Source organism: Neoarius graeffei, chromosome 10, assembly GCF_027579695.1.
Source record: "Neoarius graeffei isolate fNeoGra1 chromosome 10, fNeoGra1.pri, whole genome shotgun sequence".
Lineage (NCBI taxonomy): Eukaryota > Metazoa > Chordata > Actinopteri > Siluriformes > Ariidae > Neoarius > Neoarius graeffei.
Window position 1 is genome coordinate 8,223,937 of NC_083578.1, and position 16,968 is coordinate 8,240,904.

At 41.9% G+C, this 16,968-nt stretch overlaps 1 protein-coding gene across 4 annotated transcripts in view; it reads left to right on the plus strand.

Moving 5' to 3' along the window:
- The window catches only part of ccn1l2 (cellular communication network factor 1, like 2), a 38,812-nt gene extending 24,675 nt beyond the window's left edge, over window positions 1-14,137 (plus strand). The window contains exons 1-6 of one of the 4 annotated variants that reach the window (XM_060931204.1): window positions 1,627-1,702; window positions 1,866-1,972; window positions 3,079-3,292; window positions 6,198-6,533; window positions 6,786-6,985; window positions 11,335-14,137. In XM_060931204.1, the coding sequence (XP_060787187.1) occupies window positions 1,889-1,972; window positions 3,079-3,292; window positions 6,198-6,533; window positions 6,786-6,985; window positions 11,335-11,640 (1,140 nt within the window). In that variant the 5' untranslated portion in view covers window positions 1,627-1,702; window positions 1,866-1,888 and the 3' untranslated portion in view covers window positions 11,641-14,137. Of the gene's footprint in view, window positions 1-1,626; window positions 1,973-3,078; window positions 3,293-6,197; window positions 6,534-6,785; window positions 6,986-11,334 lie in introns of those variants that run through there. The other 3 variants (XM_060931205.1, XM_060931203.1, XM_060931206.1) reach the window with 3 other exon arrangements.
- The last annotated feature ends 2,831 nt before the right edge of the window (window positions 14,138-16,968 follow it).

Consider the following 16,968-nt stretch of genomic DNA (forward strand, 5'->3'; position numbering starts at 1 on the left):
GAGACAAGTAACCATTCACACTCACATTCACACCTACGGTCACCAATTAACCTAACCTGCATGTCTTTGGACAGGGGAAACCGGAGCACCCGGAGGAAACCCACGCAGATAACATGCAAACTCCACACAGAAAGGCCCTTGTCAGCCACTGGGCTCGAACCCAGGACCTTCTTGCTATGAGGCGACAGTGCTAACCACTACACTACTGAAACTCCACCTATGTAATAGTTGCCTATTACATAGGTGGAGTTTCAGTAGTGTAGGCTGAGGGCTATAGACAGAACCTCCCAGGAGACTGCCTGGGAAGACCAGGTCCTGGCATGGGATGAGACTTTGACTTGACTTTGACTAGCCAGGACTGTAGTTTCATAGAAATGTTTTTTTTTTCCCTGTACAGCCGTATTTTGACCCTTCACCTTGACATTTTAATTTTTCTTTTCCAATTCGACCACTGCTAACACACTCTGGTCATCTTAGGAAGGGTGTGTTAAATAGCTGATTGTTTGGACCAGGTAGGTTAGAGCTGGAAAAATGCCAAAAATACTTCAGAAAGGTTGTCATAGGCACCAGGAACAGCTGTTTTCCCAAATGCGGTTCCTAAAAGAAATAGGAATTCACTCGGTGCTTTCGACGACTCCACTCAGTCTTGAATTCCAAATATATCCACATCATATTCAACATGTAAAGATTTGAATTTTTTTTTTTGGTATATTAATGCAACGAGATCCAGTTGCCAGAGTCTGGCCATCTGTGCAGGACCGTTCCAGATGCTTACGAATATTACAGACGTCCATCATCCATTAGGTCCATTAAATCAGCATTATACCACATGTTACCTCAAGGGCACCAGGACAGACTACCATTTATAGGCCTTATAGGTGAATTATGCTATATTATGAGTCATTATCAACATCTCATCTCATCTCATCTCATCTCTAGCCGCTTTATCCTGTTCTACAGGGTCGCAGGCAAGCTGGAGCCTATCCCAGCTGACTACGGGCGAAAGGCAGGGTACACCCTGGACAAGTCGCCAGGTCATCACAGGGCTGACACATAGACACAGACAACCATTCACACTCACATTCACACCTACGGTCAATTTAGAGTCACCAGTTAACCTAACCTGCATGTCTTTGGACTGTGGGGGAAACCGGAGCACCCGGAGGAAACCCACGTGGACACGGGGAGAACATGCAAACTCCACACAGAAAGGCCCTCGCCGGCCACGGGGCTCGAACCCGGACCTTCTTGCTGTGAGGCGACAGCGCTAACCACTACACCACCGTGCTGCCTCATTATCAACATATTTAATACAATTACTAACCATCAGGAACCAGTGTGAAAGAAGAAACTACTTCTTTCATGGTTATTTTGATCAGTTTGGTAAAAAAGAAAGATGTTTATAATTAGCTGGAAGTTTTGGGTTGATTTGTGTATGAAACCAGTGCTGTGTATTAAGCGAAAGCTTTCTGCACTGTTACCTAACTGAACAATCAGTGTGTGTGTGTGTGAGAGAGAGAGAGACCCTTAGTCACTTAGCTCACTTTTCTGTGTTCTTATGTCAGAGGCCCCCCCCCTCTCTCAAAGGTGACCTGCTCCAGCTGTGATCCTCCATAAAGCTCCACGAGCCACACACTCGCACCGGCTCTCTACAGATTTAACTCCAGATTTCTAACCGGTGACTCAATTCCCTGAGCGAGAGGTGGAACACAGTAAAAAAAAAAAAAAAACACACACACACACACACACAGAGGAGTTTGTGGATATCTGACTGTTGTGGACTGACTCTTTGGAAGCTGTTCCTGGATTAATCCTTTTTAATCACCGGGAATATTAGAGCTTCTTCTTCTTCTTTCCCCTTCCAGGATCTGTCCAGGACGGTGAGAAAATGTTTTCTCCAAGGAGTGTAAGGATGCAAGCAGTTGTGTGCTGCACGCTGCTGTTTATTCTCGGAGCTGTTGGAGAAGTGAGTGTGAGTACACAGAATCCATTGAGACCTTTCTGTAACAGTTGATCTGTATTCATATATACGTATAAAAATAAAACACCCTGTTCTTTTTTTCAGTTGGGCGCCTGATTACTGTAATTGACCGGCGCTTGAGGTTTTTGATTGAAAATTGGAGGCAATTTAGACAATTACTTTGCCAGTAAGGCTTTTCACCAAGGACACAATTATTATAATGACATCTAGGAACATATTATTCGGATTGAACAGATGGCACGCTCTAAACTGATACAAACACAGATACGGATAGAAAGCATGCCAGAACACAAGTAACACAAGTCTGAGGTGCAGGAAGGTCCAACGTTGTCATATAGTGAGTGTATTTAGTGTATGTATTCAGCGGACACTAAGACCATGCATACATAGTAAGTACCTGGTCTGGGGGTGGGTGGGTGGTGGTGGTGGTGGGGGGTGCTTTTAATTAGGCAACTGGTTTGTTTATGCTTTGGTTAACAGAACCAAGTGGAGTTGTGAGAACGTCTCGGAGGTTCTAGAGTCTGGACATGATTACACCTGGGCAGAATGGAAGTGTTCATATTTAATAGGCCCCTCCCACTTTGGGTTCAAATCTGAATATGAGCACTAAACAAATACAGATATTGATCATACTACATCGCTAATATCCTATATCACAATAGGTAATGTCACTGCAGTACGCTGATCATGGGATTCCTTGCATAAGTGTGTGTGTGTGTGTGTGTGTGTGTGAGAGAGAGAGATGTAGTATATTTATCAGTTATACAGTACATTCTAGGACATGCCTTGCTACTTCCATCTTTAGCAATCTATCGCCTGTATGACAGCGCAAGTCCGTCTTGACCTTCATCATAAAAGCACCCTTTCGATATGTCGATTCGAGCACAGGCTTCTCCGTCTCGCACCACTCTCAGACATTACTACAAGTGAAAGCATGTTTAGAGCACGGCTTTGTCACTTCACTTTGTCGCACTGAGAAACAGGAAGGAAGGTGGTCTTCGTTTTTTCATACATCTTCACTCAGAATCAGTCGATGATGATGTCATTGCGAGCCGTTCCCTCACCTGTTCTTCCCTCCCCCTGCTATGCTTCACCAGGTGGTCCGAGGCTGTTCGGGGCCGTGCTCGTGCCCCCCGACGTCCCCTTCCTGCCCGGTGGGAGTGAGCTCGGTGCTGGATGAGTGTGGCTGCTGTAAGGTGTGTGCACAGCAGTTTAACCAGGACTGCGGCCCAGACAAACCCTGCGATCACATTAAAGGCCTGCGCTGCCACCTAGGGGCCGGAGGAGACCCGCAACGTGGCCTGTGCAGGGGTGAGAAGACACAGCCACGCAAACATGTTTCCTTTTTCTTATTCCTTACATTCATTTAGTGCAAAGCACCAAAGTCCTTTAGAGTTATTTATTTATATATTTGTTTTACTTTTAGCACTAGGATTTTTTTTTTTTCCAAACTAAAAATATTTCATTCTCAGAAAAAGAGGTTCCTTGAGAGTTCTTCAGATACTTAAGGATTCTTCTCTTTCTAAATGTTCTACTCAGAAACCTTTCTCATAGCGAAATACTCTGTTGTAAGGTTCTGCATGGAACTTATAATGGTTTTTCCAGAGAAACAAACTGAAGAACGCTTGATGGTGTTATGTGAGACGCTCTAAGTAACATCTGTTCATTGGTCCTATTGGCTCAAGCACGACAAGTTCCAGTTGGTGCTGATGTTACACAGGAACATTTGGTACACTCTTAGAGCAAAATGGTTTCATCATCCTAAAGGGTTCTTCAACAGAACTTTTCTTTCCAAATAGAACCTCTGCGGAGACCTGTAACTATTCACAACTATTCACGTACCAAAGAAAAGTTGAAGTGTTATTATTAAGTGCACCAATGGTGAACTGAAGACGGGCACCAAGTGGAACTACTAGGGCTTGTGGGTGAGGGTTAAATATGCTCATTAAATTGGTATGTGTAATCGAAAAAAAATATTTAAACACCACTTATGCAATATGAAACCAATCAGACATTAATCTGAAATATGGGACCGTCCCAGGAAATGTGAACCATCTCATCACCAAATCAAACGTAAGTTTAAAGCGAGACGGCCTTTCAATTTCATAAAATCGGTGAAATTTAGTTCCGTCTGAAATGTGGTGATTGTGATGTATGTTTATTTCTGTAATATCTCACAAAATATCAGGCCATTCTGTGGCTGGGAAGTTATTTAATTTGAGGGGATTAAAGCAAATAATGTGCATGAAATCGCTCGCTTGGCGCAGTCAAGCAGACAGAGGAAGTCCGTGTGTGTGCGCATGCGCAGGTTTACCTTCTTCTTCTTCTTTTGGGTTTTACGGCAGCTGGCATCCACAGTGTTGCATTACTGCCATCTACAGGTTTACCTTTAAGCGTGCACTGACAGTTCCATCATTCTGTCGCTAAACGAACAGCTGATCACACCGAGGTGCTCACTGAGCGCCGATATTTATTAGTTTGGTCCTGCGTTTCCTTTCCTTCGTATATAACATAACGTCTTTTCTTCTCGCTTTCTTTCCGTTACTGTAGTCGGTCTTTCACGTTTCATTCGCACACTCACGTCCTTCATTTTTCTCTCCTGTTTCAAATTTGTATCCCACAATGCCTTGCGTGAACGGGGAAAGCCCAGCACATGATGCATGACATACACTACGTTCAGACTGCAACCTGAAACAACCCATATCCGATTTGTTGTGAAATCCGATTTTTTTTGTTAGGCCGTTCACATTACCAATTATATGAGACTTGTATGCGATCTCCAATATGAACAGAAAACGACCCAAAAGTGTCCCACATGCGCAAATTGACACATAATAAGCACATCTACGTAATACGTAAACAAACAAAAAAAAAAACAAACGCACTCTTCATGTTTAATGATTTCTTTTTTTTTGTTTGTTTAATTATCTGGTTAGTGTTAAAGTGTGAGGTCTCGTGTGTGTTTTTGTTTCTGAACTGAGATGAAAACGTGTAGCCTGGTAACGAGGGTTGACTCCTAAATGTCTCTCTAATTTCTATATAAGTGCACTACATGTTACTAGGAAGTAATGGATTTTTAAACTCTATATAGTGCACTCGAGCTTCAGTAGGCAGTCATTTGGGATACGGCCGCTGTATTACCAAAGTCTTAATTCAGGCTTAATAATTTGCACATATTTATTTCGTCATATTAATAAACTTTTTCTACATTTTTATAAATATTTATTTAGATTGTTTATAGCCAGCTGAATTCTGCAGCTTCTCTCAGCGCTGGCTCAAGGTGCAGAAACACCAGTGCAGTTTGCGATGGAGATGAGGCGAGACCTGGCGATGTGGTTTTTGTGGCGGCGGCGGAACTCACACAATAATCTGATTAATGTGGGCAGCAGACTAATGAGACCGAAGGTGTCAAATTACTGGAAATTTCCAGAACAATCTTATCTTGTAATACAGGATGGTTTAAGTTATAAATCAGTTATAGAAACTGTTTTATTTAATCAGGCTAACAGATCAACATCCAGGTCCCTACCAAATCCACCATTAGCTTGATCAATTCTATAAAAGTCTATTTAAATTCTGAAAACTGTACAAATGTTGTTGTTTTCCACCAAAGAGGTGGGATTAGCCAACGCAGAATAGTGACGTTTGTCTCTTGTTGATGACGTGTAGGTCGCATGAATGCGACCTGTCCGGTCAGACTGCAGTCGCATGTGAAAATAACGGATATGCATCGGAATTAGGACCACATATCCAAGCGGCCTGGGTCGCATGTGAAAAAAAAATCGGATCTATGTCGTTCAGATTGTCAATAACAAATCGGATACAGGTCGCATATGGGCAAAAAAATCGGATATGGGTCGTTTCAGGGTGCAGTCTGAACGTAGTCATAGTATCTTGTATTGGATCCTGGTGAAGCAGGAAAAAATAGCGGAGAATTTAGGGCCAAGTGGCTTTACATTCATTAATTGTTCTATTTTAAAAAACTAATAAAATTGGAAGTCTGTGATTCGAATTCAGTAGCTTCGGTGACGGTCACTAAACAAAAATAATTGGGTGTCGGAAAAATTCGTTTTATGACCTACACTTGAAAAATCTGAAAGGCAGTCTAGCTTTAAAGAGTGTCTGAATAATGCTTTTGTTTTTCACATTCAGATTGATCAGCCTTGAAGAGCTTATTAACGTCAGATAACTTTCCTCTTCCTGTGTGTTCCCTCAGCTGAAGTTCAGGGTCGGCCGTGTGAGTTTGGCGGTCACGTGTACCAGCACAGTGAGGATTTCCAGCCCAGCTGTGAGCACCAGTGCAGCTGCATGGACGGTGTAGTGGGCTGTATGCCGCTCTGCCCTCACCGCGTACCCCTGCCCACCTGGCACTGCGCTAACCCCCGTTTAGAGATCCCACCGGGCCGCTGCTGCGAGGAGTGGGTGTGTGACGACGACAATCACATCAATGAAGAACCCCGTGACTCGCTGCCTGCACAACCACACATGAACCACATCAACAAACTTCTGTACACCTTCAGCTACAAGTCCAGAGCAGGAGACGCCTTCCAAGGTGAAGGTCCATATATCAATCCATGCTCTGAAGTGTGGCTTAAAACAGGATCTATTTGGAACTGATAAAACACAATAATCCTAACCTTGCATTTGCATCCTGAAACCTGATCGGCTCTTAGACTTTATGATGCAACAACAACAATGATTTCCAGCTCATGTTTTCAAATGAGATGTTCGGCTAATGTTCAGATGTTCTCCAGATCTCAGGCTGTGTAACTCATCATGCTTCCATGCTCTTCTGTTTGTGCAGAGTGGACATCACTGCCCGTGTCCCAGATTCCTTTCCCGTCCTCCGAGTGTGATCCTCAGAGCACAGACTGGTCCGAGTGCTCCGCATCCTGTGGCTTCGGCGTCTCCAGTCGTGTCACCAACATGAACCCGCAGTGTAAACTCATCCGAGAGACGCGTCTCTGTCAGAACCATGAGTGTGACACTGTGCCAGCTGTCAGGGTAAGAAACATGAGGATGTGTCAGGTAGGGCGCATCAGTTGCCGTCACTTTCATAAAATCTGATGCGTTTTTGTTTGGGTGTTCCTTTTCACCAATAAAGACATCCTGTAAAATTTTTTGACCGTATTCAAAAGTCTAATGGTGGCACCATGAGGTTCATTTTTTTTTTTTTTTGCCAAAAAACACTTATTTTATGTTTTCGCGTAAGGTTTGAATCACAATGTTGGACTCCATTTATTGATTTCTTGTGAGCCAGAGATCATGTTAAGAACCTTTGCAAGGGATTGAGAAGCATTAATGTGATTCATAACACATTTGTATTTTTAAAAGTAGTTGAACAATGATTCAATGAACAGCTAAAACTCAAACTGTGCTTGATGATATATTTAGAATATGGACTAAAAATGTGTATCTAAGATATTTGGTATACTCTATAAGGTGCCATAATGTTTCATGAAAAGTGGTCGAAATTTTGTCATAAAAGTCATAAAATAGCAGCTTTTTCCATAACTTTGAGCTCCTGGTGCCACCATTAAACTTTTGAATTTTGTCAAAATATTTCACCCAGTGTGTTTTCTTACCAAAAGGAACATAAAAACAAAAATGCATCATGATCGGAGGAACTTTTCATTTTTAGGGGGCAACTGATGCACCCTAGTGTCAGGGTAAGAAGATGTCAAAGATTAAGGTTAAAGGGTGACTTCGTAGATTGTGTGTGGAAGTTATTTTTACGTTAAGATTACAATAGTCAAAATACACTCACTGGCCACTTTAATAGGAACGTGTTGTTGATTCTTCACGGGACTGGAACCCGATGTGTTCTTCTCTCTCTGTTGCATGCTGAGATGCTTTTCTGCTCACCACAGTTGTAAAGAGTGATTATATGAGCTACTATATCCTTCCTGGCCAAAAAGCTCGAACCACCTTGAATCTGTCTATTTTCCTCTGACCTCTCTTATCAACAAAGCGTTTGTTTTTTTCCGCCCACAGAACTGTCACTCGCTCACTTGATGTTTTTTTGTTTTTTGCACCATTCTGTCTGTGTAAACTCTAGAGACTGTTGTGTGTGAAAACCCCAGGAGGAGATCAGCAGTTTCTGAAATACTCAAACCAAATACTCATCTCATCTCATTATCTCTAGCCGCTTTATCCTGTTCTACAGGGTCGCAGGCGAGCTGGAGCCTATCCCAGCTGACTACGGGCGAAAGGCGGGGTACACCCTGGACAAGTCGCCAGGTCATCACAGGGCTGACACATAGACACAGACAACCATTCACACTCTCGTTCACACCTACGCTCAATTTAGAGTCACCAGTTAACCTAACCTGCATGTCTTTGGACTGTGGGGGAAACCGGAGCACCCGGAGGAAACCCACGCGGACACGGGGAGAACATGCAAACTCCGCACAGAAAGGCCCTCGCTGGCCACGGGGCTCGAACCTGGACCTTCTTGCTGTGAGGCGACAGTGCTAACCACTACACCACCGTGCCGCCTCAAACCAAATACTGATCTGGCTCAAACCAACACCCATACTGCCACAGTGAAAGAAAGTCACACTTCACTGTGAGATCACAATTTTTCCCATCCTGATGTTTGAACATCGTGAACATTAATTTAACTGAAGCTCTTGATTTGTATCTGCATGATTTGATGCATCGTGCTGCTGTCAAGCGCTCGGCTGATTAGAGAACCGCATCAAACAGCAGGTGTTGGTCATGGGTGTTCCTAATAAAGTGGCTGGTGAGTGTATATTATTATTAACCTCCTAGGGCTTAGCGGTCACATACGTGGACAGCACTTTTTAGAAATTCGGAACAAGAATCCACATATGTGGACATACTTTTTCTCTAAAAGTACATCTTATCAAAGATGATGCTTAGTTTTTATTCTAATCAGGTTCTAATAAGCCCAAATAGCAAAGAGAAATAAAAAATGCATGTAAAAAAACAGCTTGGGCCTTAGGAGGTTAAAGCTACTAATTTCAAGCTTAAAACAAGTGTTTCCAGGCAAAATGAACCTCGCCCCGCAGCACTTATTTTATACTTATATGTTGATAATGGTAATATTTCTCAATCATCAGCTGTCAGGATATAGTCCTATGAAAATCCATGACCTTGAGTTTGGCATTTCGAAGTCATTCAAGGTCAAAGGTCATGGTGCCAAATGAAAGCCCATATGGGACTTCTTATATGTCGATAATGGTAAACATCCGGCTATCATGAACCATTTTAAAGTTATAGCCCTTTGAAAACCCATGACCTTCAGTTTGACCTTTCAAGGTCACTCAAGGTCAAAGATCATGGTGCCAAATGAAAGCCTATATGGCACTTCCTATAATATAAACAGCTGAGACCACTACCTGATGTCATCGCATACATCACTACCACAGGAAGGCCATCCAGAATTCTAAAAAAAAAAGGCATTTTTCTCAGCAACTATTTGGTCTCGGAAAATGAAAGTTTGATTTTTGAAATCTACGACTAATTTTACCAAAAATAAGTTTGAAAATCAATCTGCTAGTGCAGGGCTTTTCAAAGTGTGGGGCGCACCTCCCCTGGGGGGCGCCAGAGTTCTTCGGGGGGGCGCAACGTGAGGAAAAATAAACCAGAATAAGTTACTATTGCGGACATTTAGCGAAGTTCAGCTAGCCTTTACCAGAGACAAAATGGATCGATTTTTAGTACCTAAAGCTACAGTGAGTGAGGAGACAGAGTCTGGGCCAAGCCAAAAAAACAGAGCCTCCAGGATGTTGCGTTTTGCAACTTCAACGCAAATTCAACCAATCCCCGCGAATTCAGGGCGGTGTTGCAATTATATCCAATCACCACAACTTTCCCGCAAATTTGACTAATCGTTGGCGTCGTCTTGAGGTGACGTCGACAAACAACCTTCCGCCTTACTTCCGTGTATACGTTCAAGAGAAGCAGCATGCGCCGCGCATGCTGCTTCTCTTGAACGTATACACATGATGTGCGAGTCAGTGTTTATGTCGGCTTAAATTCTGTTACTGAAAGTGTGTTATGTTTACAGTGAAGGACTGTGCGCACTTTATTTTTTTACTTAATACAAGAAATTAATGGATGCCAATATTTTTGCCAAAATGGTATTTTATTTTCCATTGTTTAGGCAGCTTCAGCATCATACTGTGAGATTCTGTTCAAATTGTTTTTTTTCTTCTATGAAGCCTGAGCCGTTTATTTTATTAGTTTATAATTATTGTTTAATTTAGTCTTCAGGAGAGACTGCCTGCACACAGTACTAGTATTAATAGTTTTTTTTTCTTACATGGAAGCTGAGGCATTTATATTATATTTTAAGGTAACTTCATGTTGTGCTGTGAGGTTCTCTGCACTTTAACTTTTGAACCAACAGGTGCATTTGGATAAGTAAAGCCTATTTTTCTGCATTTTTGTAGTCCTGGTAATCTTTTATATTGGTAAAGTTGTTTATAGGACCATTTCTCAGTGTCTTTGTTTTTTTAATCAATAGTTTTTCAGGAATAACTTAATATTTAACATATCACTCAATTTTAATCACAAAAAGAGAAAATCGCAACAATTTCTTGCAACTTTCACTTCCTCCCGCAATGTAATCGCAACAAAAACCTAAAAAACACCGCAACTTTCATCACAATTTTTTGGAAAACCCCTGCAACATCAGACATTTTAGCCTGCAACAATCACAAAAAAGGCCCGCGGAATCCTGGGGGACTGAAAAAAGAAGGAAGTATGACCACGATTATTTAAAGTTTGGATTTTCATGGACTGGATCTGAAGATGCTCCACTGCCACAGTGTGCTGTCTGCCAAGAGGTGCTAGCTAACGATGCTATGAGATGTTTAAAATGTGTAAAACAAGATGTTTTAAAAAGCACAGATGTTTAAAATGTGAAAAATAAAAAAATAAAAATGTGCACAACAACCATTTTTTAAAAATACGAATGGAACATTAAGTATAGCAACAACAAAAATTGTAAGGGGGGCGCTGTTGTTTATTTGCTCTCTGAGGGGGGGCTGACTCTCCCACACTTTGAAACCCCCTGAACTAGAGGATCCCTTTAATCATTTTATTTCTACTAAGAAGCCAATAGAAAAATTTAAAGCTTGTCACTAGTAAAAATGATTAGAAATAGGTGCCTCATCTCATCTCATTATCTGTAGCCGCTTTATCCTGTTCTTGATATTTGGTTTATTATGAAAAGACCTGTCATTTATGACCTCAAACCAGATGAGAAATCTGCAGTGTCTGTGTGGATTTGCTTTGCTTATTTTGAACTCACAGTGGAAGAAAAACTCTGTGCTAAGCAGCTGTCACTAACAAACAGCTGTTTGTTGTTGTCTGGTTTACAGAAAGGGAAGAAATGCAGACGGGTGCTGAGGTCCCGAGAGCCGGAGCACATCTCGTTCGGTGGCTGCACTACGCTGAGGCGGTATCGTCCCAAAACATGTGGCTCGTGCGCTGATGGCAGATGCTGTCGTCCGTCCGAGACTCGCACCGTACGCCTGCACTTCCGCTGTCCCGATGGAGAAAGCATCACACGCAACGTCATGTGGATCCAACGCTGTGGCTGCAGCAAGAGCTACTGCAGCGCCAACGGAGACAACTCGCCTCCTTCTGTTAGCCTGCACAACGACATCCACACTTTCTCACACTGATCATACGCACACACGCGTCACGGTCACAGAACCATCATTAAAAGAGGAGTTTGATGATTAAAAAAAAAAAAACATTTACACAATTTTGACTTAAGACATATCTGGTGTCTGAATTTTGCTAATTTTTTTTGCGCTGGAACTACGACGCTAATTCAGCCAACAAATAACAAAAATTCCTCCTGTAGTTATTTCTGATGTCCTTTAAAGCTAAATAAAATTGAAACAAAACACTGTGGCAGAGTGCGTCCCATCACTCTGAGGCACATCACTATCCGATCCGACAATCCCACTCGGTAATTTTAGAGTCAGATCCGCAGCACAGGCAGGCTTACAGATTTAAATCCAGACGTCAGTATTGTAGTCGAGTCGCTAAACCTCGAGTCCGAGTCCAGTCTCAAGTCCCCAGTGTTCAAGTCCGAGTAATTAAAGAAAATTTCGAGTCGAGTCCGAGAACAAGACTCCATCCACAACATTTGACGGTAGCTGTTGCTGCCTTTATGCAAAAGCATCTCTGCGACTGTGTCGGACTAACGTTCCTGCTCGACTGCACCATTTTAGTTAACAGACTACAGATAAAAAGCTTGTTCATCGCTCAGCAAGCCCCGCCCACTATCAACAGAGCAATGAACATGAGAGAGGGTTAACACTAGCTAGTTCATCGCTCAGCAAGCCCCGCCCACTATCAACAGACCAATGAACATAGCGTGTCACTTCCTTCTCTGGGTGGAGTCTTACCAAATGATGATTTTTAAAGATATTTTTGGGGGGCTTTTTTTCACCTTTATTGGATAGGACAGTGTAGAGACAGGACAGGAAATGAGTGGGAGAGAGAGACGGGGAGGGATCGGGAAATGACCTCGGGTCGGGATTGAACCCGGGTCCCCGGATTTATGGTATGGCGCCTTAGCCACCTGAGCCACGACGCCCCCCCCCCCCAAATGATGATTTTAGTTCGAGGTTGTCCCCGTCGTCTCCTCGATAGTTCTTCTACATATGGAACACATAGCAGTGCATTTTTTTTCCCCACTGCATGAGAAGTCTGTATAAGCAAAGCGGACGATCCTAGAAACGTCACTCCAGGCATTTTAGCGCCGTTAACGTTAGTTTGTTCCTGAACATGACGTATGAACAGGTGAATGTGCATTCTCTTGTATGAAATTAGTATAAAAATTAATGTAGATATAAATATAAATATCTCATGCCAAATTATTATGGCATGTTACAAAAAAATAAATAAAAAATCAGAGTCATCGTCTCCAGTTTACGAGTCCGAATACAGTTAATGCACGAGTCCGAGTCATCAGTGCTCAAGTCCAAGTTGAGTCACAAGTCCTTAAAATTAGGGCACGAGTCGGACTCGAGTACTACAAGCCTGCCAGATGTGCTTTTGCCGTAGATGAACACGGCGTTCAAACTTCTCAGACGCTGCTACAGACATCAGCTTCTTCTTCCATGGAAAGCTGCTCACTGAGCGATAAGCACAGCTCTGTTGATGGGCATGAGCTTATACATCTTTAAATAAATACAAGCACAGCATAACCTCAAAAAGCATAAAGCTGGAAATATACAGTAATTTGTAGCCTGTGTTTGGCAACGTGGTTAACTGAAGCGTAAGTTGATGCGTTCTTTGCTACAAACTAAAAAGAATTGTGGAATTATGGAAAAGATGACTAATCGACTCGCTTTTTTAAACGACGTTCACTAGTAAAAAATTAATGCTACCAGGCACCAAACATGCCTTCAGTAATTGACTACATTTAAAAAAAAAATGTGTAAATGTGTTTTTTTTTTCAACATAATGCTCTCCATATGTTAAGACAAGCACATGATGACATGTCCACCAGGAGAGGACACTCACAAAACTCCACCTTCTCCATAACTCCATCCACACATCAGTGTAGAACTTGCACTTGTTCTTTATGCGGATCTACAAAGCAGTCGTTTGTCCTCCTGCTTCACCTCCGCCAACCAGAGAACGTGTTCGAGATCACTGTCTATCTTTCTGCCGAGTGTGTGAGAGTGTTCGAGTGTGATTTCTACTGAGACACGAACCTGCACAACTCAGCTACTGGACTTCTGGACACCAGGTCCTGCTGGGACCTGAAATGTCGGTTGCTTACCGTATTTTCCGGACTATAAGGAAGGTGTAGCCAGAAATTAATCTGAGTAAGAAATGAGGAAACCAATTCAACCAACGTCAATCAATACCAGGTTAACAATGTAAATTTTTTTGTTCATTCCTTTTTGTGTCAGTAACTGAGATTTTAAAAATAAAACACGACTCGTTCTTGGATTATCGTTTCACAGTCCAGGCAGGAGAAATGACAAACAAATCTTTTTCCTCCTTCGCACTTCTCATCTCATCTCATCTCATTATCTGTAGCCACTTTATCCTGTTCTACAGGATCGCAGGCAAGCTGGAGCCTATCCCAGCTGACTACGGGCGAAAGGCGGGGTACACCCTGGACAAGTCGCCAGGTCATCACAGGGCTGACACATAGACACAGACAACCATTCACACTCACATTCACACCTACGCTCAATTTAGAGTCACCAGTTAACCTAACCTGCATGTCTTTGGACTGTGGGGGAAACCGGAGCACCCGGAGGAAACCCACGCGGACACGGGGAGAACATGCAAACTCCACACAGAAAGGCCCTCGCCAGCCACGGGGCTCGAACCCGGACCTTCTTGCTGTGAGGCGACAGCGCTAACCACTACACCACCGTGCCGCCCCCTTCGCACTTCATTTTTTTTTAAAAATTAGAAATCGACCAAAAAAAAAAAAAATTCAAAGCAACTTGCGTTTCATTGCTTTTTTTTTTTTTGTAAATCAAAAAAACCCCAAAAACTCGTGAACAACCTGCGCTTGTTGCTGATTGGACGAGATTTTGAAACACTAAGCAAACAACCAATTGTGATTTATTTTAAAAAACTTCTCTTCCTGACGCAAATATAGAATGACCAAAAAGAACTCAGACCTCTTAACGATCTACAGAGGAAACTTCTGATTGATTAATCCCGTTTCGCACCATGTGAATAAACCATGTAAAGGAATCGTTTGTTTACCGTTTAATTTTTATTAACATCGCTATAGCGCAATTACTCCGCAGAAATATTACTTGACTTGTATATTATATTATATCATGTTAGCTAGCGACGAATAAACATTTGAAAATGTCATAAGCTATTTCAACGGAGTCCAAATCCAAAATTGTCCCATAGCTACTGCGTAACTACACTCACCGGCCACTTTATTAGGAACACCCCTACATCCACCCACTGTTTTGTTTGATGCGGTTCTCTAATCAGCCGAGCGCTTGACAGCAGCACGGTGCGTAAAATCATGCAGATACAAATCAAGAGCTTCGGTTTACTTAATGTTCACGATGTTCAAACATCAGGATGGGAAAAATTGTGATCTCGCAGTGAAGTGTGACTTTCTTTCTTTCACTGTGGCAGTATGGGTGTTGGTTTGAGCCAGATGAGTATTTTTGGTTTGAATATTTCAGAAACTGCTGATCTCCTCCTGGGGTTTTGACACACAACAGTCTCTAGAGTTTACACAGAAAGAATGGTGCAAAAAACAAAAAACATCGAGTGAGCGAGCGACAGTTCTGTGGGTGGAAAAAAACAAACGCCTTGTTGATAAGAGAGGTCAGAGGAAAATGGACAGATTCAAGTTGTAGTGGTTCGAGCTTTTTGGCCAGGAAGGATATACCATAGTAACTCATATAATCACTCTTTACAAATGTGGTGAGCAGAAAAGCATCTCAGCATGCAACAGAAAGAGAAGAACACATCGGGTTCCAGTCCTGTAGCCAAGAACAGGGATCTTAGAATCAAGAATGAGTTCCTATTAAAGTGGCCAGTGAGTGTATGCTAACAACATTAGCACACTGATTTTTGCATTAGCATAAAGCAGCAGTTACACCAGTCCTTTTGCTCAAAAATCAGCCGATTTGGGCGATTTCAAACTGATGTCATGTGATTTCGCAGGAATGTACAGTGGTAACTGTGGCTAGCTAGCTAAGTTAGTTTTCCACAAATGTGCCACTTTAGAAAAAAAACAAAAGACTTTTTTTTCTCCTGGAAATTCATGATTTGAGTGCTTCTAGTGAATCTGACCGACAGTTCGAGCAGAATTCATAAATTAATCGTAAGTTGGAACACACTGTACATACGTCGCTGTTAACTCAGTTAGCTTTACTTTATTTATTCCTCCTTGCAGACCTCAAGCTTTCAGATACACGTCTATAATTCCTTCGGTAGGAAAGAACGACATGCACTAGGTTCCGAGATTTTCAGAAGTCGGATGTGGACAAGGACATGATTTAGTCTTCCACAAAGCGTTCTATCGAGACAAGGTGGATTCACTTCCTTTATTATTTACAAAGTATCGTCTGTTGTGTTGTGCGTTATTAATAGTCTACAGAAGTTCTGATGCTTCCTTGTGTGTTTTTTAAGTGGTTGTTTGTGGAAAAGACAACAGTGAGACTGTAATAGAGATGATTAGTGTGTAAGAGACTGTATTATTAGGTAATATAAATATATAAATATATATGTATGTAACATCAAGGCTTGCTTCTCCTTCTTGTACAGTATACAGGCTTCACGGTCAGTGGAGTGACCACGATTTTAGAGATTGCTCCATTTTTCGGGGCGTACTTACTTTCAATTCTCTGAGCTGCTCTCTTGTGTAAGTGTGTGTATTGTAAGTTTGTGTGTGTGTGTGTGTCGTTACCATGCTGGCTGATGTTGACCTTCGGTGTTAAAGTCAAATACAGTAAATAAAGTGTTTAAAAGAAGATTTCTTTGAATGTTTCTTTGTTTTATTAGATAGATAGATAGATAGATAGATAGATAGATAGATAGATAGATAGATAGATAGATAGATAGAACCCAGATTCCAAAAAAGTTGGGACAAAGTACAAATTGTAAATAAAAACGGAATGCAATGATGTGGAAGTTTCAAAATTCCATATTTTATTCAGAATAGAACATAGATGACATATCAAATGTTTAAACTGAGAAAATGTATCATTTAAAGAGAAAAATGAGGTGATTTTAAATTTCATGACAACAACACATCTCAAAAAAGTTGGGACAAGGCCATGTTTCCCACTGTGAGACATCCCCTTTTCTCTTTACAACAGTCTGTAAACGTCTGGGGACTGAGGAGACAAATAGCTCAAGTTTAGGGATAGGAATGTTAACCCATTCTTGTCTAATGTAGGATTCTAGTTGCTCAACTGTCTTAGGTCTTTTTTGTCGTATCTTCCGTTTTATGATGCGCCAAATGTTTTCTATGGGTGAAAGATCTGGAC